Consider the following 26,028-nt stretch of genomic DNA (forward strand, 5'->3'; position numbering starts at 1 on the left):
GTATTATTGGATCTGTCACCCTTAAATTGCAGTGGAAACAGAAATCTGGATGTCATCTTTGATAAAGTTCTATGTTTTAATCTGTGTTTGCAAGTGTTTTCCATCTTAGGAATATTGCAAAAACTAGAAATATGGTTTCATAAGAAAAGATGGAGATGCTTGTCATTCCTTTATCTCTTCACGGTTGGACTATTTAATGTTCTGTACACTTGTCTAAATAGTCATCTGTAGATTGATTGCAAGTTGTGCTGAATGCAGCTGCAAGGCTTTTAACCAGTTGGTTGCACATTGCTTAAGGTCCTTCGTTGGCTTCCTATTAGTTTTAGAGTTCATTTTAAGAATCTGGTTATTACATATAGAGCTCAGCACGGTAAGGCTCCTCCTTATATCCAAGAATTTTAACACTATTGTGTATTTGGTCTATTAATGCAAAAGTTGACCGTGCCTTGTGGCTCAAACGCTCTGGAACTCTCCCCCTCAGGCATCGACAATTCTGTGCACAGTTAAAACTAAGACCTCTCAGTTAAACCAAGACATTTAAGACATCTTTTTGCACAAGCTTTAACAGTATGGTGATTTAATCTGTAAATAAATTCCTCTCCTCCCTCTTTAGCGCTAATTATTCTCTTTGTGTGTTTAGTGAAAACCAACAGTACTGTTTTGGAGCAAAAAATACATTTTGTGCTGCCGCACAACTAAATCTGGTCAATAGTGCTCTTTGTTAACAGTTCTGCCATGAAGGCAATTCTAAGCTATCAGTTTTGGGTTAGGTTGCCCTGCCCCTTAATCTAAAAACTTGTTAAAGTCCATATTAGCTTATTTATTTTAATGAAAGACTGATGTAATAACATTAAATGAACTTTGAAACTACATGTGGAGTGTCTGTTGAAAGTTGGAAAAATGTTCACACATGATTGTAATGTAATTAAACTGTTAGCAAGTGTTTTATTCTTCATTGCATAAACAAATCGTCACCTTAGAATTATAAGGTTGTATCTGCATTCTGAATGATTCTGAGATATTGAGCTTCAAAGTTTTTGCATTCCATAGCAAACAGTATGCGTGTAACATTTTGTTTTTTAAATAAAAGTTCTTAAAATGTAAACAACTTAAAAAAAAAAAAAAAACTTCCCATAATGTAAATAAGTTGTCAGTTAATAAGAATATGTCAATAACAAAATTTTAACAAAAATCAGATAGTACCTTATAATTCTAAGGTGACAAAATGTTAATATCCAACCAACAAAGAAAAACTAAAAAGTATGGTGCCTCACATTTAAAAACATATGTAAATGAATTGAAAGTTTAGTTTTTTAGATACTGAATAATATTTTTCATCTTTAATAGTTTGAAATCAATTGAGATTAATATACCATATAATGGGTTCTTGAAAAATGACTTTTCATGCTTTAAGTGAATAAAAACATCCAGCTGATGATTAAATGTTCACAGTCAATGTTCATAATAGTTTTTGCGGCTGTGTCAATTAATGAATATCGAATTTATGTCATTGTGTCACTACATTGCTTTAATAAGTTCTTGCTTTGGGCTCACATATACAGTTGAAGTCAGAATTATTAGACCCCCTTTTGAGCTTTTATTTTTAATATTTACCAAATGATGCTTAACAGACCAAGGGTATTTTTACAGTATGTCTGATAATATTTTTCCTCTGCAGAAAGTCTGATTTGTTTTATTTCGGCTAGAATAAAAGCAGTTTTTAATTTTTTAAAAACCATTTTAAGGTCAAAATTATTAGCCCCATTTAGCTATATTTTTTGATAGTCTGCAGAACAAACCACCATTATACAATAACTTGCCTAATTACCCTAACCTTCCTAGTTAACCTAATTAACCTAGTTAAGCCTTTAAATGTCACTTTAACCTGTATAGAAGTGTCTTGAAAAATATCTAGCAAAATATTATTTGCTGTCATCATGGGAAAGATAAAATAAATCAGTTATTTGAAATGAGTTATTAAAACTATAATGCTAAGAAATGTGTTAAAAAAAAAATCTGCTCGCCGAAATTGGGGGTAAAAAATAAACGGGGGCTAATAGTAATAAGCCAATAATTCTCACTTCAACTGTATACACTGTACCATATCTGCTGTTGCTTCAACACTGTCTAGATTATCCATGATGGGTGTTTTGTTTCCTACACGCGCTGTGCATCACATCACATCACACATTTCACCACAGATTAGCTTCACGGAAAGGAAGGGTTTGGAAATATTTATTGCTGAACAAATCAAATGAGAGTCAAAGGGCCTGTTTACACTTGGTCACTTCATGCGTTCTGATTGGATAGTTTTCTGATTTGTGAAAATAGCTTTTTTGATGGGTTGTGAAGTGCTGAGCTGTGAGTTCCTGGATAAAAGTTCTAGATGTTTCATGTGAGTCTCCTAGGGCAGTTTCTAGAAAATTACACCTATCTCTAGAGAATTGATAGATAGAGGTGCATGGATTTTCGGAAGGAGGTTTACTTTGGAGTTTCCTTTTTTTAACCATACACCTCATTTGCAGGTTTATAGGGGTCTGAGATTGTTCTGTAGTTGCCAGAAGCATTAGTCATGTCCTGAGTCAAGCTATGGTCATGTCCTATGCACCATTATTCCGAAATTATATATCGGGTTTCCTCTCGCTACAGTCTGTTTACGTTGAATTTTATTTGGGCAGTGCAGAGTGTGAGACAGAGTTGAAAAGCATGTACAGGGCTTGAAATAACTCTTTTAATTGGTAGAACTTAAAAAATTTAAGAGCACCAACCAAAAATGAATGAGCACCACTGCAAATTGTATAATACTGGGTTTATTGCATTTGAAAACAGCAATTAGGACTAACAAAAATCAGAAACAACTAACACTAATTCTGTGATGACTTATTGATATTTGCGTATTAATTCCAAAATGAATTTCTAATTATAAAGTATTAATCGTGAAGATGATGTCAATAATACTTACAATGAATAACATTTCTGATGATCATACTGCCTTAAATGTGCTTAAATGTGAGTTATATAGTGATTATGATTTAATTATGAAAATGAAGCATTGCAGTAAGAACTGTCGATTTTGCACTATTGTTTGTATACGCATGTCAATTTAATAAACAAATAATATTTCTGTTACAACAATAATGTAAGATTTATAATAAATCATTCAATTCAATGCTGAAAGCTGCAAAGCAGTCATCAGTAAAAAAAAAAAAATTGAAAAATAATATGCATGTCAAGAAAGAATGGACAAAAGGAGGAAAAGTCTCACTTCTACCACTCTTTAACAGTTTTGGTTTCGGTTTGTGTCATCTTAAATACTTAGTCTCATTATGCTCTGATTTTCATTTTTCTGTGTTTGGAAAAAAGCAGGTGAGACAGCCAGCCCAATATATGAGCGGGGCAGAGCAGGATTCTCGGTGCAATACTGTTCTTTGGGATGAGTCGCAGTTTTACGTTTTTTTACGTTTTTTTTAAACTTAAAGGTGAGCTTCTTTGGCGATGATGTGTACAGTGTTAAATAATAATAATAATAATAAACTTTATTTGTATAGCACTTTTTCAACATACATGCAACTCAAAGTGCCTCACAAACAACAACAAAAGCATTAAAATAGACCACAAAAACTTATCACATATACTGAAATAAAAGCATTCATGTACACAAAATGTAAGTATATATCCACATGATCACACACACAATAGTCCTTACATATGCAGGCACACACCATACATTACATACATAAACCTACAACAAAATAGATAAAATGCGTACACCTAACAAACTTGTTTAATCATACGCAATTTTAAAAAGATGTGTCTTAACACGCTTTTTAAAAACATGAATACTTGGGGATTCTTTCACTTCAAGGGGGAGACAGTTCCAAATTTTTGGAGCATAATGGCTAAAAGAAGTGCCGCCAGATCGCATCAGGTTTACAGGATAAAATTCTAAAAGTCCAGCACTAGAAGAGCGTAGTAAACGGTTTGGATTATATTTTGTTAAACAGTCGGAAATGTAGGAAGGTGTCATATTGTGTAGTGCTTTAAAAACTAATAAAATAACCTTAAAATCTATCCTTTGGTGCACAGGCAACCAGTGTAATTCTATTAATACTGGTGTAATGTGCTCTCGTTTCTTTAGTTTCATTAAAACTCTGGCTGCTGCATTTTGTATCAATTGCAACTTCATTGTAGAACCCTTAGGTAGACCAGTATAGATAGCATTGCATTAATAAATCCGAGAGAAAATAAAAGCATGAATTAATTTCTTGGCATCATCAAAAGATAGGAAAGAACAAATTTTGGCAACATTTCTTAAATGATAAAAACATGTTTTTGTAACTTGATTAATATGAGATTTAAAATTAAGATCACAATCGAAAATAACACCCAGTTTCTTCAATTCTTTTTTTGATTGTAAACCTAAAGAACACAGTTCTGCTTCAATCCTCTCTCGCTCAGGTTTTTTGCCCACAATTAGAATTTCTGTTTTATCTTTATTCAACTTTAAAAAATTTGCAGTCATCCATTGCACAATATTATACATGCAGTTGGACAAATTTTCCAATGCAGCAGTGTCTCTTGGCTCAACAGAAATATATAAGTGTATGTCATCAGCATAACGATGATAATTCATGCCATTTGTTTTTTTTTAAAGTGGCTTTACCACGGCTTTTTTAAAAGCATTAGGAAAAATTCCTGTCATTAATGAATAATTTAATATGTCAAGGAAATAGTTAATCAAGCAATTTGAAACCTTTTTAAAAAATTCTGTTGGAATAGGTTCAAGACAGCTAGAAGAGGACTTTAACTGAGTTATGATTTGGATAATATTTGCTTTACTAATATTTCTAAACCTTTCCATTTTATTTTGTGGATAACTTCCCAATTCATCTACAAAATTTTGGTCAATCTGTATAATATCGGTTCTAATCTGCGTTATTTTGCTATTAAAAAGTATAGCAAAATCCTCACACATAATAACAGAAGCCTGGTCAAAATAATTAGCTGTTTTTTTGTTTAAAAGACAATCTATAGTAGAAAAGAGAAATACTACATTTAGCTGCCATTTGCGCTGAACATGCAGTGAATGCAACGCATCGAGATTTGGGCCATTAAAACAGCTGATCCACTTCGAGTCTTTCTACACCCTCTCCGAAAACACTTGATTGATCTCGGCTGGCGGATCAACATTCACAGCATGATCGCTCTCATCAGCCCATAATTTGTAACTTTAGTAGGTTTGTACTTTTCATCTTCTCATCGCGTCTTTCTCAAAATTTGGCTGTTTGCATTTACCGCGGTCATAAATGCTCCCTGTCATCTGACAGCGTAAAGCCTTGAGTGATTGACAGCTAATATGAACCAATTTAGCAGCAGGGAAGAGCGATTTAGCACGTATTTAGAAAAAAAATCAAAACTGGTCACACTACAACCATTAAATGCAATCGTACAAATGCTCCCAAATATATTATAGGATGGTATAGATTAAATTTCGGATGCATAATGGTTGCAATTTCGAGCTCTCCATGCGGTTGTGTAAATAAGATATTACATACAGCTATGTAACTTATTAAAAGTTGCGATTTGGCTCGAAAAAAATACTTTCACTTGACTTCAAGGGGGGCAGGGAAAGCCATTACGAGGGTGCCCCTCTACTATAATGGTAGAGGAAACACTGAAGACTTCTGAGTAACCAGTCTTGTAGGCTAGAATATTTATTTCCCAATAATGTGAAAATGATTCTGTTTTCTCAATTAAAGAAAACATTATAATGAACAACAATTTAAGTTTGTTTTGGGTGATTTCAGCTCTATGCGTGAATGACAATATGAATAATTGACTACCTTGAGATACAAAAGACACTGCCCCACTCACCCATCAAGGTAAAGCAATGTCCATCTGCAAAAGTTAGCCCAAACTAAATGTTTGTAGAAATACTTGCTGTATGACTATGTAGACACTCTGGGTAAACAATTTTCAGTGCTCAACATATATAAGTACACACTTCACTAATCTCTTATAAATTCAGATTTTTTAATAGAAAGCTATACAATATTATATTTGTGCATATACGTTAGATCTGTCTGTACTGAAGCCAAACCTGGAGCTTAACCAACATCTATTTTGATCTATTTTTATCCCCAATTTCTGTTTAATGGAGAGAATTTTTTTTAACACATTTCTGAACAAAATAGCTTTAATAACTCATTTCTAATAACCGATTTATTTTATCTTTGCCATGATAACAGTAAATCATATTTTAATAGATATTTTTTCAAGACACTTCTATTCAGCCTAAAATGGCATTTAAAGGTTTAACTAGGTAAATTAGGTTAACTAGGCAGGTTAGGCTAATTAGGCAAGTTATTGTGAAATGATTGTTTGTTCTGTAGACTATCGAAAGAAATAAAAAACAGTTAAAAGGGGCTTTTTGTCTTTAAAAATGGTGCTTAAAAAATTTAAACTGCTTTTGTACTCAATGGAATGAAACAAATAAGACATTCTCCAGAAGAAAAAAAAAAATTATCATACGTACTGTGAAAATTCCCTTGCTCTGTTAAACATCATTATAGAAATAGCTATAGCTATAGAAATAAAAATCAAATAATTCTATAGGGCTAATAATTCTGACTTGAACTGTAAATTTTAAATGGTATAAAATGTGTTTGTAAAACTGTTGTAATAAAAACTTTCTTGTGCATTAAACCAGCATTTAATAATTCAAGAGTTCACACTTAGCTGATAATTGATTATAAAGCTTGTTTGGCATGCTGTCCTGGGAGAGAGCCCTGAGCTCATAAGATCCTCGAGCCTGGGGCTCCCTTCCATTTGCAAGGCGAAAGGGGACTTTGAGCTCAGTTGGATCTCGAGAACTCCCCTGCTCTTGTAGCAAATGAACAGATAGTGATTGCTCTTAATAGATAACTACTAAAGGCTGATTTATACTTCTGCGTCAAACACCTGCGTACAATACGGCGCTGACGCATAGCCCTTCGCCGTGGCCATCGCCGTCACTGACGTGCACCTCTCAAAAAATGTAACTACACGTCGCAACTACACGTAGCGCAAGCTCTGTGATTGGTCGGCTTGGTTAGCGCTGACGAGTCGAGGCGGGACCGAGAGCCGCGCGAATGGCGCAAACCCAATGTAGCGATTGTTTACAAGTGTGGAGTCCCGTGAAGGAGCTCCGGATGGAAAGTTTTGTTTTGTGTTTACCTCATAGTTAAAGTTGCTGCACGTCCGCCAGTTCCTGCCTCAAAATGAGCGAGTTTGAGCTACTTGTACATCCCAGAAGTGCTCAGGAAAAGCAAAAAAGCAGCAAAGAAACTCGAAACAGAGGAACATTAACACCTCACTGCCAGCTAGCGTTTCGGAAGTGTTAATGCAGACTAACAGAGACAGTGCGCAGAAGTATAAATGCACAGCCACGCGCGTTGCCTGCACTGTGGGTTACACCAGTCACTTGACGCAGAAGTATAAATCAGGCTTTACTAGTAGCATGTCTATGGTGCCGATTTGGATTAGTCAATTAACTTAAGTTGCATGTTTTTGGACAAGGAGGAAACCGGGGAACTTAGGGGAAACCCACGTGAGCACAGGGAGAACATGTAAACTCAGCACAGAAACATTGACTGGCTTGGTAAGGACTAGAACCAGTGAGGTTCTTGCTGTGAGGTAACAGTGGTAACCACTGGGCCACCGTGCCACCTATCTAAGAAAGGAGGAGGAGTAGTGGTGGAAGGGGGGATTCTTCAAAATGAAGATGGCTGTAAGGTTTACTTGCTTTATTCGCACGTCAAATTCACTTCACAACAGATGCCGATTTGCTTGATAGGCAGGGCTTCGGTCTGTCCAGTGATCCTAGCTTTGTTGCTAAATGGTTAACATGGATTTTATTGAGAAAATAACTGTTTATGTGTTTTATGAAGGCTGTAAAACAGCGTCAATACGTTGGGGGCAGCATCTGAGTTCACTAAATCCTTTCAGAGGTGCACCCAGATCTTTGAGCTCATAAACTCCTCCAGAAACTTAACCTGGATGATGGCAGTGCTTCTGACTGAGCCGAGCTTAGTTTAATGAACTTCATTCATTTCCCACCCGGGACACCAACAACAGGCACCACGTCATAATCACGCCCCCACAAGAGCAAGCTCCTGATTGGTTAATGCCATTTGCGTCATTCGCGCCGCAGGATGTCTATTTATGTTTTTGCATTGACTTAACATGTAAATCACCCGCGCTTGACGCTTCTTCCTCATCTGGTGTGAATGCAGCATTACAGGTTTGATTGATGTATGGCTCTTATCTTTACGCTCAAAACTAAAAATTGTAATGTAAGTTTATTTAGCCGTTTTCAGGAGAAGACGCCTTAAAACGCGTCTACGTGGTCTTCAACCCCTGGGGTTTAAGCAATGTGTGCCTGTTTTTGACCTGCATAGGCACATAACTAACACGGTCTGTGCTGGACTAGAGACCAGGTTTTATTTGGTCAATTCATACATCATAAGTCTCCCTCAAATGCATAGAGACTCGCGGTTGCCCGTAAGTTAATGATAATCTCCCAGAAATCAACTCACCTCCACTGCTCTTCAGATATGTCGCTTGCAACTCACCCCCTCCGCTCTTCAGGTATGTCGCACGCAACTCACCCCCCCGCTCTTCAGGTATGTAGAGCGCACATTCAGATACGTCGTTCACCATCATGAAACAACCCCATTCCCCACTCTCCCGCAAATCAACTGTCTTTTTAAAATGACTTTGCCCAACTTGGGATGTCTGTCAATGGCACAGTCTATTTCAGTTCTTCGAAATAGCAACATGCAAACAATGTGCCTTAACAGACCTCCTTTTTAGACCGGAGCATCCACAAGTCCACAAAGTGGTGCAAATAGGTTTGCTATTTAAACAAATTTAAACAACAAAGAAGGGTTGCATTGGTCTGAAAATAGCAACAAATCACGCCAAACACGTTTTGTGCCTTATTGTGAAAGGTGGAAAACAATAAAATATATTGTAACAAATGTGTAGTTACCTTGTTAAATATTTTAACTGAAGTTTTAGTGAGGTTTATTTTAGCTTTAATCCACTATCTTTAATCCACTAGAAAAAAAGTTATTTTTTTACCATTAGTCTAAGTTGTAATTATACTCAACAATATAAGGTCAGCGATGTAAGGATGGTGGATGAAGGTTCACTGCGTGTTTGACTTTTCCATTGCATAAGGTTGTTTCAGTTTAACTTTAACCCATATCTGACCCCAATTTGAATATGAGGTGGTTTAGAATATTAATATATTTATCTTTTGTTTTATCTGACTCCAATCATAAAGCATTAAGAAAATTATATAAATATATAATTTAGATAAATGATTGAACCTTCAGTCTTCACACATAACTACTACATTTGCTCATCCCTCATACCAGGCATCCCTCCTGGTAGAGCTCTCGTCAGTCTTGATTATTAAACAGAGGTAAAAGACTAATACTTTTACATGGACGCTCCTATTCTTGCTCATTCTAAAATATTTTTGATTAGTCCCTCTTAAATGTACACCCTTGAGTGAAGACAAAATAATTTCTACTCAGAGGTCAAGGCCATTATTATAAAAGTAACCAACTACTGTACTCTATAATAATTTAGTTTTAGCCAAGCCCATGGTTTCTTATGTACACTTTATTTAGAATAATATTACTTTCCAACAAGGTTTGGGTACCCTATCTAGGTTAGCTGTGCAAGGCCTTGTTGCCCTGAATGGAATTACCCACTTTCCACCTATACACTTGAATCAATATCAAGAGTCAGTCGAATCCCTAATATACAATTAGTGTGCCCAATGCTCCATCTCAACTGGACTTAAGTTCGTCTACTGACCTGACGCAAAAAGTGCGGAAACAAGGATACAGCATAATCTACTAAAATGAATAATTACAGAGGAAGCAGAACGCGTTTAAACATAACAATGCAATAGTTAGGTAAATATGTATTATGCCAACTATTCCGTAAATTCATAAACAATCAATACAAGACATTAAATTCTCAAAGATAGACCCAAGATTAAAAGACGCATACCTGACTTCAAAATATACAAAGTATAGAGCAGCGGACACCAATTTCTGTCCTGGAGGTGCCTGGATGTTTTAAGTATACTTAGGAGACCTTGATTAGCTTGTTCAGGTGTGTTTGATTAGGATTGGAGCTAAAAATCTGCATGACACCGGCCCTCCAGGAACAAGTTTGGTGACCTCTGCTATAGAGCATAAGAGCTCCACATTGAGGGCTGATCTGGTTACAAAATTGTCCCGAACATCTTGTAACTGTCCCTTAAGTAGTCAAACCAAGAATCTACTCGAGGAAGGGTGTGTTGAATAAAAAAAAGCATTTACATTTAGTGGCATGTTAGATCTGAAGAGTTTCTGCCTATAGGGAACAAACAGTCATTTAAATAGAAACCACCTACTGTAGGTAAAGGCAGACCCTTAGCAGTGGCTCGAAAAATACCTGAAGTTATATATCTATTATTTTAATTATGTCTATTTCTGAGGGAATGAGACCGTTGTACCAGTCGCACTAGAACATTTAAAATTTTATCAAAAATGATGCAAAAAATCACTTGGATTGATACAGAATATTCATAGTTTAAGATAATCGATCTCTGTGAGTTAAGATGACCTTTCTGTGAGTTTGGTGAGGGTAAGGCAAGAGAGTGCGGGAGAGAGGTTCATGGGGTGTGAATGTAGATGTTTGCTTTGTGTTTGCATAAAATAATCTGAGGCAATAAGCTTGTAACTACTGTGAATTTACACCGTGGCCATATTAATCTATGTAAAAACAGCATTAACATGTTGTGGGACTACCATACAAGAGTTATTATTAGGGACTATATTTAGCGAAATTTAGCTTTTTTTTTTTTTTTTTTTGCTGGTTTTCCTACCCCTTGGTTTTGAGTATGGTCCTGAAAAATCCCCCTTCTGCCTAGCCCTACGCCTTCGAGCTAAAGATAATTGGGACACCCCTACCCCTTCATGTGAATGCGCAAAACGAGGGGTGGGGGTAAGAGAAAGGGCTAAGGGGTGGAATTGGGATTGGGCCTTGTACTCTTTATTAGTCATTTTTATAACAAGGGGCTCTTTGAAGTAGCCAGTTCTAAGCACTTTAATTTGAAACCCTTTTTTTTTTTTTTGGTGCTAGTTCATGGATTGATAAACTGTTGCCTGTGTATTTCTACTTTCTTATTTTTAAACTTCAAATACATTTACTTGCAGCTTCTCATTTGTTGTTATTTTTAGTTTTTCAGATATCACACGAAGGCAGAATAAAACAGCAGATGAGCAGTTAATTTAGTTTTTTTTTTTTTTTGGAGATGGCGGATCTATAAACAATCCATGGATAGAGACAAAAAAAAAACTTTTAAGTAGGATATATCTTGTATTTCATTAGTAATCATTGATAATGGTAATGCTGTTTTGCCTATGAAATATATTATCTTTACATTTTTATCATGAAATTAAAGCTATTTAACACTGCATTTACTTGCTGAAAGGATGTTTATTGTATTTACATTATGTTCAAGGATTCAATTAAACATTCATCACACATGAACACAGCTCATATTTTCTTTTGAAAATGTAGAATGTAATTCATTCTTCATTCCTCCATGATATGCTTATGGATCCAGGAAAGAAAGTCCTCATTAATGGAAAAAGTTCCATCTGGATTGATGGGAACAGTGATGGGGAGATGAATATCCCTTTTTGACATTGTGATCTAGAGAAACAGTAACACAAAGAGTTAGTTATATTTTCTTTCAATATCTTTGAGTGAGTCATAATCTAGAGGAAAACTGTTTCACCTCTGGAATCCTAGCAATGAAATTCAAGGACTTCTGAGATGGCAAGGCTGCAGTCAGTTCAATCTCTTTCTCGCTGTTTGTTGCTTTTTCAAACCTGAATCCTGTGTTATAAGCTGCATTAAGAATGTGTTTACACACCCTAATTGCAGGGGCAAGAATAAAGAAGAGCAGATAATTAAACCACTGATGTATTGTACATTATAAATTTGTTTTTCTGTGATAATCATTACTTTTTAGCATAAGTGGTGACAATTTTTGGCAGTCTCTCCCATTCCACTTCTAGACGTGCAGCAGGGTATTCACCCAGGACACCAGCTTCAGCTTTAGCAAAGACTGCATACTGTTTGCACTCCGCACCCCAAGAAAACTTGCCCTGAAAACAACATTTGTGTTCAAAGAATGGTACTGAAGTAGAGAAATACATGTTACCAAATGTTCCAGTCTTACAGTGACTTTGTGCTTGCTCAGCAGAGCACCATCAGCACAGATCTTCATGTTGTCATTTTCAGCAATGGAGGAAGCTATGAGTTGCACTCTTGCAGTTGGTTTGTCAAAGTAAGCAGCCAGTTGGTAGCCCAGAAGCTTCTGGTCAGCTCTAACAGCTCGGGCGATGATAGCAAAAACAGGTGGAATATCATTTCCAAGGAATCTATTCTGAAAGGATAAAACAAAACAAAAATTGGAACTACATCATATTTTAGGTTTGCTTAATGGGCAAAGAGCTGAGACTAACCTTTTTCTGCATTTGCTCAAAGCTAGCTGCCGCACTTCCACTGCTAGTATCCTTTGTGGCACTATGGTGTGCCAAGTACTGCAAGCAAATGTTTTTGTAAGGTTTGAAATAATCAGAAAATTAAGTACAATTAAAGTATCAAAAGATTATTTAATGTTTACCCGATCTTTGTGGAATTTTCTGAAAGGCTCTATGATGGTGGCAGTCTGAAAATCAATATATATATATATAAAAAAAAAAAACATTTAGAATTTTGAGACACATAACGGCTACTTGAATAACACACTACTTCCAATGTCTTTACCTTAGACATACGAGAGCTGGACAACGAGGAGCTTGAGCTGCTGCTGCTGCTGCTGCTGCTGCTGCTAGTGCTGGTGCTGCTGCTGCTACTGCTGCTGCTGCGGCTGTTGCGACTGCTGCTGCTGCTTTCAGAAGAGACGGGTGTATTTTTAGCTTCAGTGTCCAGGATTTCCCTCAGTTTCAACAAGAAAGCCTGTCCTTCTGGAGTATCATCATCAATGATGTTGATTTGCTTAACAAGCCTCTCAGCAGCTCTAGGACCAACTTGGACTTCAAACTCCAGTCTTTCAACTGCAGGACCTTCAGCTACAGCCAAAACAGCAAACAAATAATTTAAGTTTAATCTAAAAAAAAAAAAAAAGAACCATAAGTGTTATAGTCTCTATTTTCTCACCTCTTGAAATGGCAGCACGGGCTGTGTGGTGTCCAATTATGTTGAAAAGAGTGGAATTTCTGATAAAAGCAGCATTGTGAGAGTGCACCTCAACACATCCCTTGATTTCAATGTATGGGACAGCATAACAGAGGGTCCTGTCAAATGGAGCAGGAGCTCTCACTGAAGCATCAGGTGACACCTCAGAGGACTGAAAAAAATAATCAAATGATATTTTTCCAACTTGGAGTTTGAAGCAAATGTCTGCATGTTTCCTTATGTCTATGTGTGTATTCAAAGCTTACCAAATCACCAGCATAAGATGCCTGGGAGTTTTGCAGAGACAATTCAGGTACAAAGGGAACAGACCTTTCAGCACTGTGATCTTCAATGTTTCTGACCACGGCAAGAGTCTCAAAGCTGTGAGAGCAAGATAGTTATTGAACATTTTAGGAAAGGGTTTTCATAACAACAACAAATCTTTACAGAAATGTCATTACCTTGCAGAAGCAATGTGTTCAGGAAGTTCAACAGGCAGAGCCTCCACCTTGTAGTTGCCCTTGAGAATGTCTGCTCTTGCTGCCACTTTTCCGGGGGCAATTGTACGGATCTTTCCTCTTGCCATAACAGCAGCTTGGATGAAGGCAGTGTTAACTCCCATCACAGCAAATGTCTGGAGAGCAACACTGAAATAAGACAATAAGGAGATTTTTTTGTAGAACTGTTGTTGTGTACATTAAATCTCATCTGAATAAATGTAGCTGTAAAACTGTACCTTGGTCTAGCTTCAGCTTGGAACTGAACATCAGTCTTCTTTAGTTGCTCATAAGTCATGGACTCCAATTTCTCAGGGAGAGCAGGTGTAATGGTGGCCTGAACTAAAATGATCAACAGAACAACATGAAACTTAAATGACCCCACATATCTGCCAAAAAAATATAGAAATTATATAGAAAATGAAAAAAACCTTACCATTGACACTTGCAGCAGCAACGGCAGCAGTGTACCAACTGAACTCCATGGGCACACCAACTGCAGTTGGGAAAATACGACGCACTTCAGCTGCAAGCAGCGGTTTAGCATACTGGAATGCAATTCCTTCCTGCAAAGCTTTAAGAGCCTCCTTCAGCAGTGCACGTGGTTTGGGTCCAGTAACCATCTGAAAAAGTGTTTATTAAAAGCTTAATTGTAAGTTCAACAGAGTTAAAGATCTTAGATTTCAAGCATATGGTAAGAAGTCATAATCTACTGCACAATACCGGTATGGCTTCTTCGATGATGCTCTTGTCAAAGTTGACATAAGCCACTTCTTGTCCAAATACTTTGAAATAGGCTGAAGCAAGTGGCCGGTCAGTTGGCAGGGCCTTCCAGTTAGTGAGCTTGAAGAGACAGAAGTCATATATATTTTTGTCTATTTCAAGCTTGGAGTAAATGGGTAACAATCTTTGATACACTGCACAAGAAAACTTACTGCCTTTAGGGTACGCTTAATTTTTGTGATACGGTCAACACTTTCTTCTGCAGCAGGAGATTTTAGAAGAGCCTCATTAATTCCTCCAGTTCTCACACCAAACTGTTGAAAATTAATGTTTTAGTGATACAATTTTAAATAAGATTTAAACAGTAATTCAGATATCTGGAAAAGAAATGTTAAATGTTTAACCTCAATAACATCAGCAGCGGCTCCAGCCAGGTAAGCACGAGCTTTAGCTACAACAGCTCTGGGCAGGATGGTGGCAGCATCATTGATCATATAGGCACTACCAGCAGCTCCAATCATAAGAGGAGCTTAATGGACAAAGGATACATTTGCAATGTTAATTCCAGAAGACATTTTACTTCATTTTAAGTATCATCAGATACTATTTCTTAGTATTTTTAAGAAATTCGAAAGTCTTACTATAATAATAGTCCATATGAAAAGCTCTGCTATAACGGTAGTTAAGTCTGTCCAGCTTGCAGTTCATAAGCTTGATGGCAACATTAGCTGCACCAGCACTGAAAATGAATGACTGTGATTACCTCTGGCTTGTGCTTGTTTCATGTGATGGTAAAATAAAACATGAAACTAAAATAAATGAGAAGTGATTTGTTTTTCTTACACAGATGCCATATCAGGAGCAGTGATTCTGGTCAAGGACTTGATGTGGGAATAGGCAAAGCTTGAGACATGCATGTTTGGCTCAGTCCTCAATGCTCCAGCAAGACTGGAGATGAGAGCCACTGAGGGTTCAGCCTCAAACAGCACAATACAAGCAACCATGCGCACCTCTGGGTGAAGAGCCCTGTCCAAAACAAGCTGCAGGGCAACAGGCTGAACCTGAGACAGGGAACAAAGTTTGTTCATTGGAAGAAAACACGCATAACAGTTTCAGCAGTGATCTCTACAATACCTGAATCTTACCAGTTTGGGCTCTTTCTTGGCAATGTTCCTCAGAGCCAAGATGGCATCAACCTGGACTTTAACGGGCAGAGCATTAGCTGCAGTTCTCAGTCCAGGTAGGAGCTTCATGATGGGTTTAAGACTTGAAGGGTGACCAGCATTGCCCATAACTTTCAGAGCCAAAGTGATTTCAGGAATGTCATTCTTAGAAATGGCCTCTGTGGCAATCTCATGAATAGGCTGAGGAGTTTGATGCATACATTTAGTCTTTTTGGAATTTTAAAGAGCAAAAAAATGGTAAAAATTTAGATATGACTAGATGTGTATTTACCCTGAGGAGCTCGGCAGGGCAAGTGGGAACTGCAGTACAGTGTTTGGCAATCAGGGAACCATATCCCAGCATGACAACTTCACGCAAAGCTGGGATTGAGGCAAATTTCTCATGTGTAGCCAAACTCTGTTCAGCAGGATACAGAATCTATTAATTTATTGCAGATCCTTTAATATTATATTTGATAAACAGCACTAAGATATACCCACAGCTGTCATTTGGATGGTTTCAATATCAGCAGTGACCATTTGCAGAGCAATCACGAGAGTCTGAATGAACTCAGGAGTTGTAAATTCACCGGCCAGGAACTTCTCCTTGATGAATTTTATGATGACTGGTGTACCAACAGCAGGAAGAGCATCCAGAAGCCAGCGCCTAAATAATCAATTGTTTAAAATATATTCACAATAAAAACTGCTTATGAATTACATCACTATTAATTTATTGTTCACAAATTGTACCTGTAAACTGGTTTGTCCTTGAACTGAGACCAGATAGCCTCAATTTTCTCCAAGGTGGCAACACGCAAGAGCTGGACAAGCTGAACAAACTTGAATGGAGCATCATCATGGACCATGTCTTTATTGTTAGCAACCAAGTGCTTCAGGACCTCAACAGTCTAGGAAGATAAAGGAAAATGTTGTTTTTTTATGTGTCATGTGCATGACTAAGAGATTCATGATTTATTGCTGTGAATTATACCTGGGCTGGTGCATCTTTGATCTTCATGAGTTGAAGGGGGGTCTGAAGAATCTCAGATGCAAACTCGTACTGCAGGGATCCACGGGGCATGTAATCAGCTTTGATTGGAACGACAGGGGTCTTCTCAATCTCAACAAAAGCCAAGGTTTGTCTGAAAAAAAGGTATTTTTTAATTACTATCATCATTTTCAAGTTAATGACTTGTGTATAGAATATTGTTAAACAATTATAACTGAAATCTCAATGATTGCTCAATCATACTTTGCTTCCATCATTGCAGCACCATGGATCTCATTAAAGGGTGAGAACTGATACACTTCCTCAACTGTTGCCTCAGCGATCAGTGCACCATTGTCAGCTGGTTTCATGATGTAGTTATAAGTTGCAGTTTCAATCAGACTCTTGACCCTCTGTTGAGAGAAAGGTAAAGTAGTTTGACTCTTCTATATTTTTTTTTCTATACTTTTATAGTGGGTAATTATTTTTTTTTAAATTCTATCATGTGGTCATTATCCATTCTTCATTACCTTTGTGCATTCAGCACACCTCTCAGTGTATGCCAAGCCAACATCCTTCATGATTCTCTCTTGGCAGTGGCTCAGGTCCTTAGACTTGGTGACAATAATGTGGTTGGTTTTTGGATCCTCATTGATGACATAGTGTGTCCTGCACACTCCCTGAGCTCCAGCCTTTAAGAACAAGTCAAATGATAAGATTGCGAACTCGAAATTGATCATAAATAAAATAACCAGATTTTCTCACCTCTTGCATTTCGTAGATGTTCTGGGTCTTCTTGAGGTTGAGCTGAAGGATGTTGAGGATACCTCTGTACAAGTTCATGACTGTAGGAGAGACTCCTGCTGGGGCGAAAACCTTGCCAACCACACCATTAGCATACTCAAACTTGATGGGAATCTGAAGCTGAGCAGCCAGTGCTGAGGTGAGCTTAGTGGCAGGAACAAATGGATCTCTGGGCCAAGTGCCAGCATACTCGTAGAGTAGAGGATCCATAAGCTGTAAGGGGATATTAGCATTTAAAAAAAGCTTTCCTTCAATTTGGAAGACCTACAATTTCCTCAGTTCATTACCTTCATCAGGTAGGTATTCTCTGTCATGGCACTTAGGTGAACCTTGCTGCTGACTTTAATACCTGCTCTGGCCAGACCTTCTTGAGGAAGACCTCCCAAAAGCAGAGCCTCATACTTGTACACATAGGTTTTATCATGGGCAAATTCAGGAACTGCAATGGGTAGAGTATTTAATTTAGTCCGCAAGGATGCAATAAATGTAAAGTTACACCACCAAAATGTCAAAGGGCTTTACTTACCAAGATTCATCTGTTGACTCGCTGAAAAGAAACAGAATATCCTTTTATAATATTTTTCATTGTTTAATTAATTTTAGGAGGTTTTAAAATAACCTTTTACACAGAAATCCTTTAAGAAACAATAAAGTATCTTAAGTTCAAAATGAAACTTACCCACAAGGGCTACAGTCAGGGCAAGCACAACAGCTCTCATGGCTGGTGGTTTGTGAAAAACTCATCTGAGAATCAGATCTTTTATAGTGATTTCTTGCTGACTAAGTAATCATTCGTAAGTGAATTATTAACAGCTTGGTTACGTGTGTGTCAAAAAGTACGTACAGTACATTGTGGCTTTTTAGAGTCAACTGTGAACATCAGTATCAATTAGAGGTTAAGTTACCCTGGCCTATCATGTCATTTTCCTGAACACTGTCCAATGTCACTTTTCAGAAGAAAAAAAATCATCCTTTAAACCTTTTTTTAATCCTTCAAAAATATCCTTTGACCTTTTGTCAGCAAGTTTTAAATGTTAAAGGTGTTAAATATATATATATTTTTTTTACATTAACTACTTTTAAAACATATTTTACTAAGTTCAGGTCAGATCAAGTATGAGGTTTAATTATTAAGTGTTTATATCTTGGTAAACATATAACTTAATTTTTAAAATGTATATAAAATCACTTTTTGTAAAGTGCCAAAATAGGATTACAAAATTAGTTGTCAAAAATGTACACATATATAGTATATGTGCATTTATACATTATTTGATCAAATGTCACGCTGTCTCTTCAGCCATGTATGCCGTCATTGCTAGACAATGGGATTGCTATGTTTTTTTTTTTTTTTTTTGTAGCAGCCATTTTGACACTGTCACCAAGGTGTGCAAATGAATGTGAATGGTCAAAAATACAGCCCTAAATAACCTGCTACTAGTAAATGAAAATAAAATAACAAAATAAAGCATCAAAATTCCTTTATAAATCATTATATACATGGTCTGGTGGGAACACTTTTAGCTTAGCTTAGTTTAGATCAGGGGTGCCTAGTCCTGTTCCTGGAGATCTACCTTTCTCCTGAGTGTAGTTAACTTTATCCGTTTTAACTTCATCCTATGCATTAATAGACTAATCCTTGCATTAATAGTTTAATTCTGTTTATAACTAAATACATGAACTTATGCTGATGTGTCTGCATGTTCTCCCGTGTTCGCGTGGGTTTCCTCCGGGTGCTCTGGTTTTCCCCAAAAGTCCAAAGACATGTGGTATAGGTGAATTGGGTAAGCTAGATTGGCCGTATTGTATGTGGGTGAATGGAAGTATATGAGTGTTTCCCAGTGATGGGTTGCATCTGGAAGGGCATCCTCTGCATAATATGCTGGATAAGTTGGCGGTTCATTCCGCTGTGGCAACCCCAGAGTAATGAAGGGACTAAGCCAAAAAGAAAATGAATGAATGAATTTTGCTGATGTGTTTATCTTCATTTAACCTTATGTGCTTAACCTCATATAATTTTGACCTATAACAGCTGTGACTTTGTGTGACTGATAACCAAGAAGTTAACTCCTCAGTACTTGTTATCAACGGAATTTTACATCTCTTCTTCCAGAGTGTGCTCGTTTACAGGAACAATCACTGACAGGAGGGGCTCAAACTCACTCTCTTGCAGGCTGATCATGAGGCTGTTTTTGTGCCCAGTTTGAAGTAATCGATCACAGAACAGGAGAAAGTGCATTACTTCGTTAATTTTATATGGCATATTAATAATGAAATCCAAAAATTATAGTATTATATTGATAATTATATTATTATATAGTATTATATTGTATCTCGTGGCCCACCTGTAGGATCACTGAGGCCCACTAGTGGGCTGCGGCTCACAGGTTGAGAATCCCTGCTCTATCAAGTAGGGTGAGGCTGCAGGCCCGGAGACCCAAATGCACGATCAGACCTGCACGCTCAGACCAGCACTTCCAGACCTATCATTTTCTCAGACAGTGCCACCTGCTGTTGGGTTGGGTGAAGCGGCAGGTATCGAGACCCACGCTCAGACCAGCACTTTCTAGGAAGTAGCAACATCGGACTAGTGAGTAAGGTTATTCATTTTATTAAAGCGATTCTTGAAATTAGCAGGTTTTATGGCAAAAATCAATGTGACATCTTATTACACTAACAAACAATATTTCAGTGTTTGATTTGAATTAGTCAAAATATAGCATTATTTTATGATATTTACAGCGTGCTCTTATTTTCTGTTATTGTACCATTCTGGGACACTTTTCTAGCAATGATTTCTGGCAAAATAAAAAACTTTAAAGTAAAAATGTTAAAATAAAATGTATTGTGTATATAAAGCAATTATTAATTGTAACATATTAAAGTGCTATGTAGGTCTACTCAACGTATTACTGTATTATCTATCTGAAAGTGGTACAGACAATAACAGTAACACAATAACAGTTAACAATTGTAAATAAGATCTCTGGAAATCAAAATATCAATTAATCTGCATAACATTTACATTGTGAGCTCTCTTAGGTTAAAACAAATATAGTTTGCTTGTGACTTGTGTATTTTTTTCCTAGATGGATATTACAATTCAAAAAGGGGGGTCTCTGCCAGTACCTGTACAGTGCACCAAATGCTGCACATATTTTCATTGTCCATTTTGTGACGCCTCGGTTTTCCAACCAACACGATTAAAAAAAGTGCAATCACATCTGCAGGCACATTTTAATAGATCAGTCCAGCATGAAGGTAATATTTGAAAATGTACATCTTATTATAGTGAAAAATTGTAAGAAAACTTAAAGTGCAATCTTATACTGCTTTTTTTTTCAGAATTTACAATACACAGATGTGGACGCCTCTGCAGAAGTCAGCCACATTATCACTGCCTCTTCTGCAAATCAACCATTTTAAGAAAACCTGATTTTGTTAAACATTTAGGACTCTGCAAACAAAAACAACAACCACCATCCCCTCACACTAAAGCCACCACAACTTTTGCCACGGCTCTGCCCGCCACACATGTGCCTCTCTCCACTGCCACGGCTCTGCCCGCCACACATGTGCCTCTCTCCACTGCCACGGCTCTGCCCGCCACACATGTGCCTCTCTCCACTGACACGGCTCTGCCCGCCACACATGTGCCTCTCTCCACTGCCACAGCTCTGCCCGCCACACATGTGCCTCTATCCACTGCCACAGCTCTGCCTGCCAAACATGTGCCTCTATCCACTGACACGGCTCTGCCCGGCACACATGTGCCTCTCTCCACTGACACGGCTCTGCCCGCCACACATGTGCCTCTCTCCACTGCCACAGCTCTGCCTGCCAAACATGTGCCTCTATCCACTGACACGGCTCTGCCCGGCACACATGTGCCTCTCTCCACTGACACGGCTCTGCCCGCCACACATGTGCCTCTCTCCACTGACACGGCTCTGCCCGCCACACATGTGCCTCTCTCCACTGACACGGCTCTGCCCGCCACACATGTGCCTCTCTCCACTGACACGGCTCTGCCCGCCACACATGTGCCTTTCTCCACTGACACGGCTCTGCCCGCCACACATGTGCCTCTCTCCAGTGACACGGCTCTGCCCGCCACACATGTGCCTCTCTCCACTGACACGGCTCTGCCCGCCACACATGTGCCTCTCTCCACTGCCACGGCTCTGCCCGCCACACATGTGCCTCTATCCACTGCCACGGCTCTGCCCGCCACACATGTGCCTCTCTCCACTGACACGGCTCTGCCCGCCATACATGTGCCTCTCTCCACTGCCACGGCTCTGCCCGCCACACATGTGCCTCTATCCACTGACACGGCTCTGCCCACCACTTCTGGCATTTCTAGGCCCTTAAAAAAAATTGTCGGAAAAAACCAAAGGAACTAAAGAAATGTCCCAAATGTGATTTGATATGCCACTATAAAAATTTAAAAAGACATATAGAACGTAAACACACCCCAAAAATGATAGACATCACTTCCTCATCTCATCTTAACAGTGAGTGCATAGACCCTCAGAATGGAGTCTATATGGTCCACAAAAGTTTTCATGGAGCTTCTACTCCACTCCATGTGCAAATAAAAATATGGGGGGAACCACATCGTGTTTCATGTGAATTAAATGAGTGCCAGACTAATATGGAGTTGGCTTGGAGAAGTGGACTGCTGTCATACCAATGTGTTCACCTCCGGTCAGTTTCATACTGCAAAACATTTTTAACCTCACCTTCACTCACAGAAGAAAGTTTAAAAGAAATGGTTAAAAGCAAGTGGTTTGGGCAGGACAAAATAAAACAGTGTGTAAATCGTCAAAAACTAGCCCAAGAAGAAAATGCACCACTGTCAGTTGAATCCAAGATTGGAGTCCCACCAACAAAAAGGTTCATATCGGTCTACGAGCCTAATATATCATATTATAGTAGACTGGGCAGAGTCATGGTATCATATTACACCAAGAAGTATTCATGGCACTGTCCCTGTGCAAAAACCCAGAGATCATGTACCCATAAATGCATAGCAAAATGGCACCTCTTTCAAATTCACCCTGAACTCTTCCGAAAAGTGCGGAGCACTGAAAGCGCTGAAGAATTTCAGGCAGCAGCGATGGAGGAAAGTGATGAAAGTGAGAATTACCCTCCAAAGGACATTACTAAAGTAAAGAGCATGGTAGAATACATCTTAATGAATAAAAAGCTACCATCTACTATTCCCAGTCATTTGAGGCTTTCTTCAGACTATAAGGACTTTCCAAAACACCTAATCCCTGATGAGACAATGTGCTACCACTGCTCAGACCGCACATTGCTCAGTGATCCTGTCTGCATTACACGTAAAGCGAAAATTCTTACAACTACAGGAATTGTCCAAGGTGGATAATTGTTACTTACATATTTTATTTTATTTTAAGTATGAAAAAGATACTAAACCATTTATTTTACATTCTGTATCTGCAGATATTTCAACCCATTAAAAATTTTGTCCTTTCTGTGGAATGGTGTACCGTTACCAAGAGTGGGCTAATGGTTTGCATAACTTCAATGACCATGTCCTCCTTGAACTCTCTCTCTGCCTCACCATAAGAAACCTGTTGCAGGTAATCGTTATACAATACATATATTATATGTTATACAATATATTATTTTTTACAACAATAGGATTTCTTCATAGTGTTGATTTTACGTTAGGCAACATTAGGCACCATCAAATCAAGACTTAAAACACATCTGTTTAGCTGTGTCTTTACTGAATGAGCACTGTGCTACGTCCGACAGTTCACACTATTATGTTTTTAACTGTTTTTTAAATCATTTTTATTCTTTGTTTTTATTTACTTATACTTGTCTCTTTTATTCTTGTTTATGTAAAGCACTTTGAAATACTATTGTGAATGAAATGTGCTATATAAATAAACTTGCCTTGCCTTGCCTATATAAGTACTGATTAACTGTGATTTCTTTACCATAGGTGCATACAGCAGTCAGCAGAGTAGTGGAGTACTTGGAGGTAACTACAGGTTTTCCCCTCAGCAGTTACTCTTCTCCACGGCTATCTGCATTTTGAGGCCCTAACTGACCATGAATACGAGTATTCATGTGTATCTTGTGGTGACCATCCACCTGTGGTCATAATGGACCTCCACAAGAAGGCATCCTTTCATCTATCTGGTAAATATCTTTCCTTTTTACTGCAGAGAGGTAAGTCTTATTAGTAAAACTATTAGTAAGTTTATAGTATGTATTTATTTTCTTTCAAGAGTTCACACTTAGCTGATAATCAATAAAGCGTATTTGGCATGCTGTCCCGGGAGAGAGCCCTGAGCTCGTAATATCCTCGAGCCCGGGGCTCCCTCCCGTTAGAAGGGCGAGAGGGGAATTCGAGGTCAGGTAGGTCTCGAGAACTCCCCTGCTTGTCACCGTGAGAAGTGTAAACTCAGGTTGTATTAGGTGATAATTTGTTTTAGTCGATTGCTATGGTTTATGTTTTTGGACGGTGGGAGGAAACCGGGGAACCCGGGGAAAACCCACGCGAACACGGGGAGAACATGCAAACTCCACACAGAAACACCAACCAGCCCGATGGGTTGGACTAGCGGTGTTCTTGCTGTGAGGCAACAGTGCTAGCCACTGGGCCACCGTGGCGCCCGATCAGAAAAAGTGGGAGGATGTAGGGGTGGAAGGGGGGGAGCTTCAAGACGAAGATAACTGGAGTGGAAAACTCAGGTTATTTATAATGCTTCCGTAATCATCTAATAGGGCTGATTACGGAGCTAACAAGGAGCCAGCCGTGTTTATTATAAGCACGTGATCCTCTCGAAATTAGTTTATGAATAAACCACACTTCAAGAGTTCACACTTAGCTGATAATCAATAAAGCGTATTTGGCATGCTGTCCCGGGAGAGAGCCCTGAGCTCGTAATATCCTCGAGCCCGGGGCTCCCTCCCGTTAGAAGGGCGAGAGGGGAATTCGAGGTCAGGTAGGTCTCGAGAACTCCCCAAAAGGCAAAGGTTTTCATCTCGGGACAGCAGCCGCGTATTGAAGTGCCCCCCAAAAGGCGAGAGGTCAGTGCCATATCCGGCTGCTGAATGTCAATTGAAGTGAGATAGGTTACTGCAGGAGAAAGTTGAAACTGATTCTTAGGAGAGGCTGGGGACTCTGTTGGAGTTGGGTTCGGGGAGGCAGGGTTGGGGAGCTTAACGGAAGAAAGGAGAGTAGCAGAGGGATTTGGTGCTAGAAATAGGAAAGTAGCGGAGTAACTCAACGCTGAAAGAAGAAAAGTAGCGGAGGAACTCAACGCTGGGAAAGGGGAATGTAGTGGGTAGGGGAGAGGGGTTGTAGAGGGGGTGGAGAGAAGAGCGGAAGCATTCGACGCTGGAAGGAAGTAAAGAGGATGCGGAGGAACTCAACGCTGGGAAGAAGAGAGCATGAGATGCGGAGGAACTCGACGCTGGAAAGGTAAAGAAAAGAAACCTATGGGGATCAGAGCTCTGGGTCAACTCCGTGGGAGTTAGAGCTGTAGGATTGGACTACTACAGGAGTCTGGGAAGGGAGGGAGAGGTGGAGACTCCTGTAGGTGGTGGGCTGAGCAGGACTCCGGGGGAGTCAGAACGTGGGAAGACTCCTTGGGAGTCAGATTGGTGAGTGATGTTTTTGAAATATAGAAAGAGTAGCGGAGGAACTCAATGCTGAAAATAGTAAAGTAGCGGAGAAACTCAACGCTGAAGAAAGAAAGTAGCGGAGAAACTCAACGCTGAAAGGGGGATTGGGAGTTAACGGTGGGGAGAGGAGAGAAGTTGTAAGAGGGGGGAGAGGAAAGAGCGGAAGCATTCGACGCTGGAAGGAAGAGAAAGAGATGCGGAGGAACTCAACGCTAGGGAATATAGGACAGGAGATGCGGAGGAACTCAACGCTAGAAGGTAGGAAAGATGCGTATTTGGCCGGGGCGAGAGAGAGAGGGGAGGGGGGACTCCGTGGCAGTCTTAGCTCTTGGGGTAACTCCGTGGGAGTTAGAGCTGAAAGATTAGGCTCCTACAGGAGTCTAAATGGGGAGGGGGTGGTGGAGACTCCTATAGGAGGTGGGCTGGGCAGGACTCCGGGGGAGTCTAAGCTTAGACTGGAAAGGTAAGAGTAGCGGAATACTCAACGCTAGAAGGAAGTGATAGTAGCGGAGCAACTCAACGCTGAAAAAGAAAAGCGGAGAAACTCGACGCTGGAAAGGGGGTAGGGAGTAAAAGATATTGAGGAGGTGGGGGGAGAGTGGAAGGGGATGGAGGAAAGAGCGGAAGCATTCGACGCTTGAAGGAAGGAAAGGAGGTGCGGAGGAACTCAACGCTTTAGAACATAGAATAGGAGATGCGGAGGAACTCAACGCTAGAAAACAAGAAAGTTGTCGATTGTGGAGGGGGGGGGGTTTGGGGTAAATGATTGACTCCGGGGGAGTCAGGCCTTGAATGGTGATACTTAGGCTGAAGAGATGAGAGTAGCGGAAGAACAACACTAGAAGGAAAAGATAGTAGCGGAGCAACTCGACGCTGAAAA

At 39.1% G+C, this 26,028-nt stretch overlaps 2 protein-coding genes across 2 annotated transcripts; one reads left to right on the forward strand and one right to left on the reverse strand.

Moving 5' to 3' along the window:
• Positions 1–11,524: 11,524 nt before the first annotated feature.
• vtg5 (vitellogenin 5) lies at positions 11,525–18,207 on the reverse strand. Its single transcript, NM_001025189.3, is given in 28 exon segments — positions 11,525–11,763; positions 11,849–11,987; positions 12,079–12,221; positions 12,296–12,502; positions 12,582–12,659; positions 12,743–12,787; positions 12,886–13,190; positions 13,279–13,468; positions 13,563–13,677; positions 13,758–13,943; positions 14,033–14,135; positions 14,230–14,416; positions 14,517–14,636; positions 14,729–14,830; positions 14,921–15,045; positions 15,158–15,255; positions 15,360–15,577; positions 15,662–15,880; positions 15,972–16,097; positions 16,181–16,346; positions 16,433–16,590; positions 16,674–16,824; positions 16,935–17,083; positions 17,201–17,362; positions 17,436–17,687; positions 17,762–17,913; positions 18,001–18,021; positions 18,154–18,207. Coding segments are annotated over 28 exon segments (4,077 nt in total). The 5' UTR covers positions 18,194–18,207; the 3' UTR covers positions 11,525–11,643.
• Positions 18,208–18,776: 569 nt separating this feature from the next.
• On the forward strand, positions 18,777–22,869 carry LOC147838509 (uncharacterized). Its single transcript, XM_087304830.1, has 2 exons — positions 18,777–18,812; positions 21,841–22,869. The coding sequence occupies exons 1-2, from the start codon at positions 18,777–18,779 to the stop codon at positions 22,867–22,869; spliced, it is 1,065 nt and encodes a 354-aa protein (XP_087160956.1).
• Positions 22,870–26,028: the final 3,159 nt, after the last annotated feature.

This window comes from Danio rerio, chromosome 22, assembly GCF_052040795.2.
Source record: "Danio rerio strain M-AB ecotype USA chromosome 22, GRCz13ab, whole genome shotgun sequence".
NCBI classification, from domain to species: domain Eukaryota; kingdom Metazoa; phylum Chordata; class Actinopteri; order Cypriniformes; family Danionidae; genus Danio; species Danio rerio.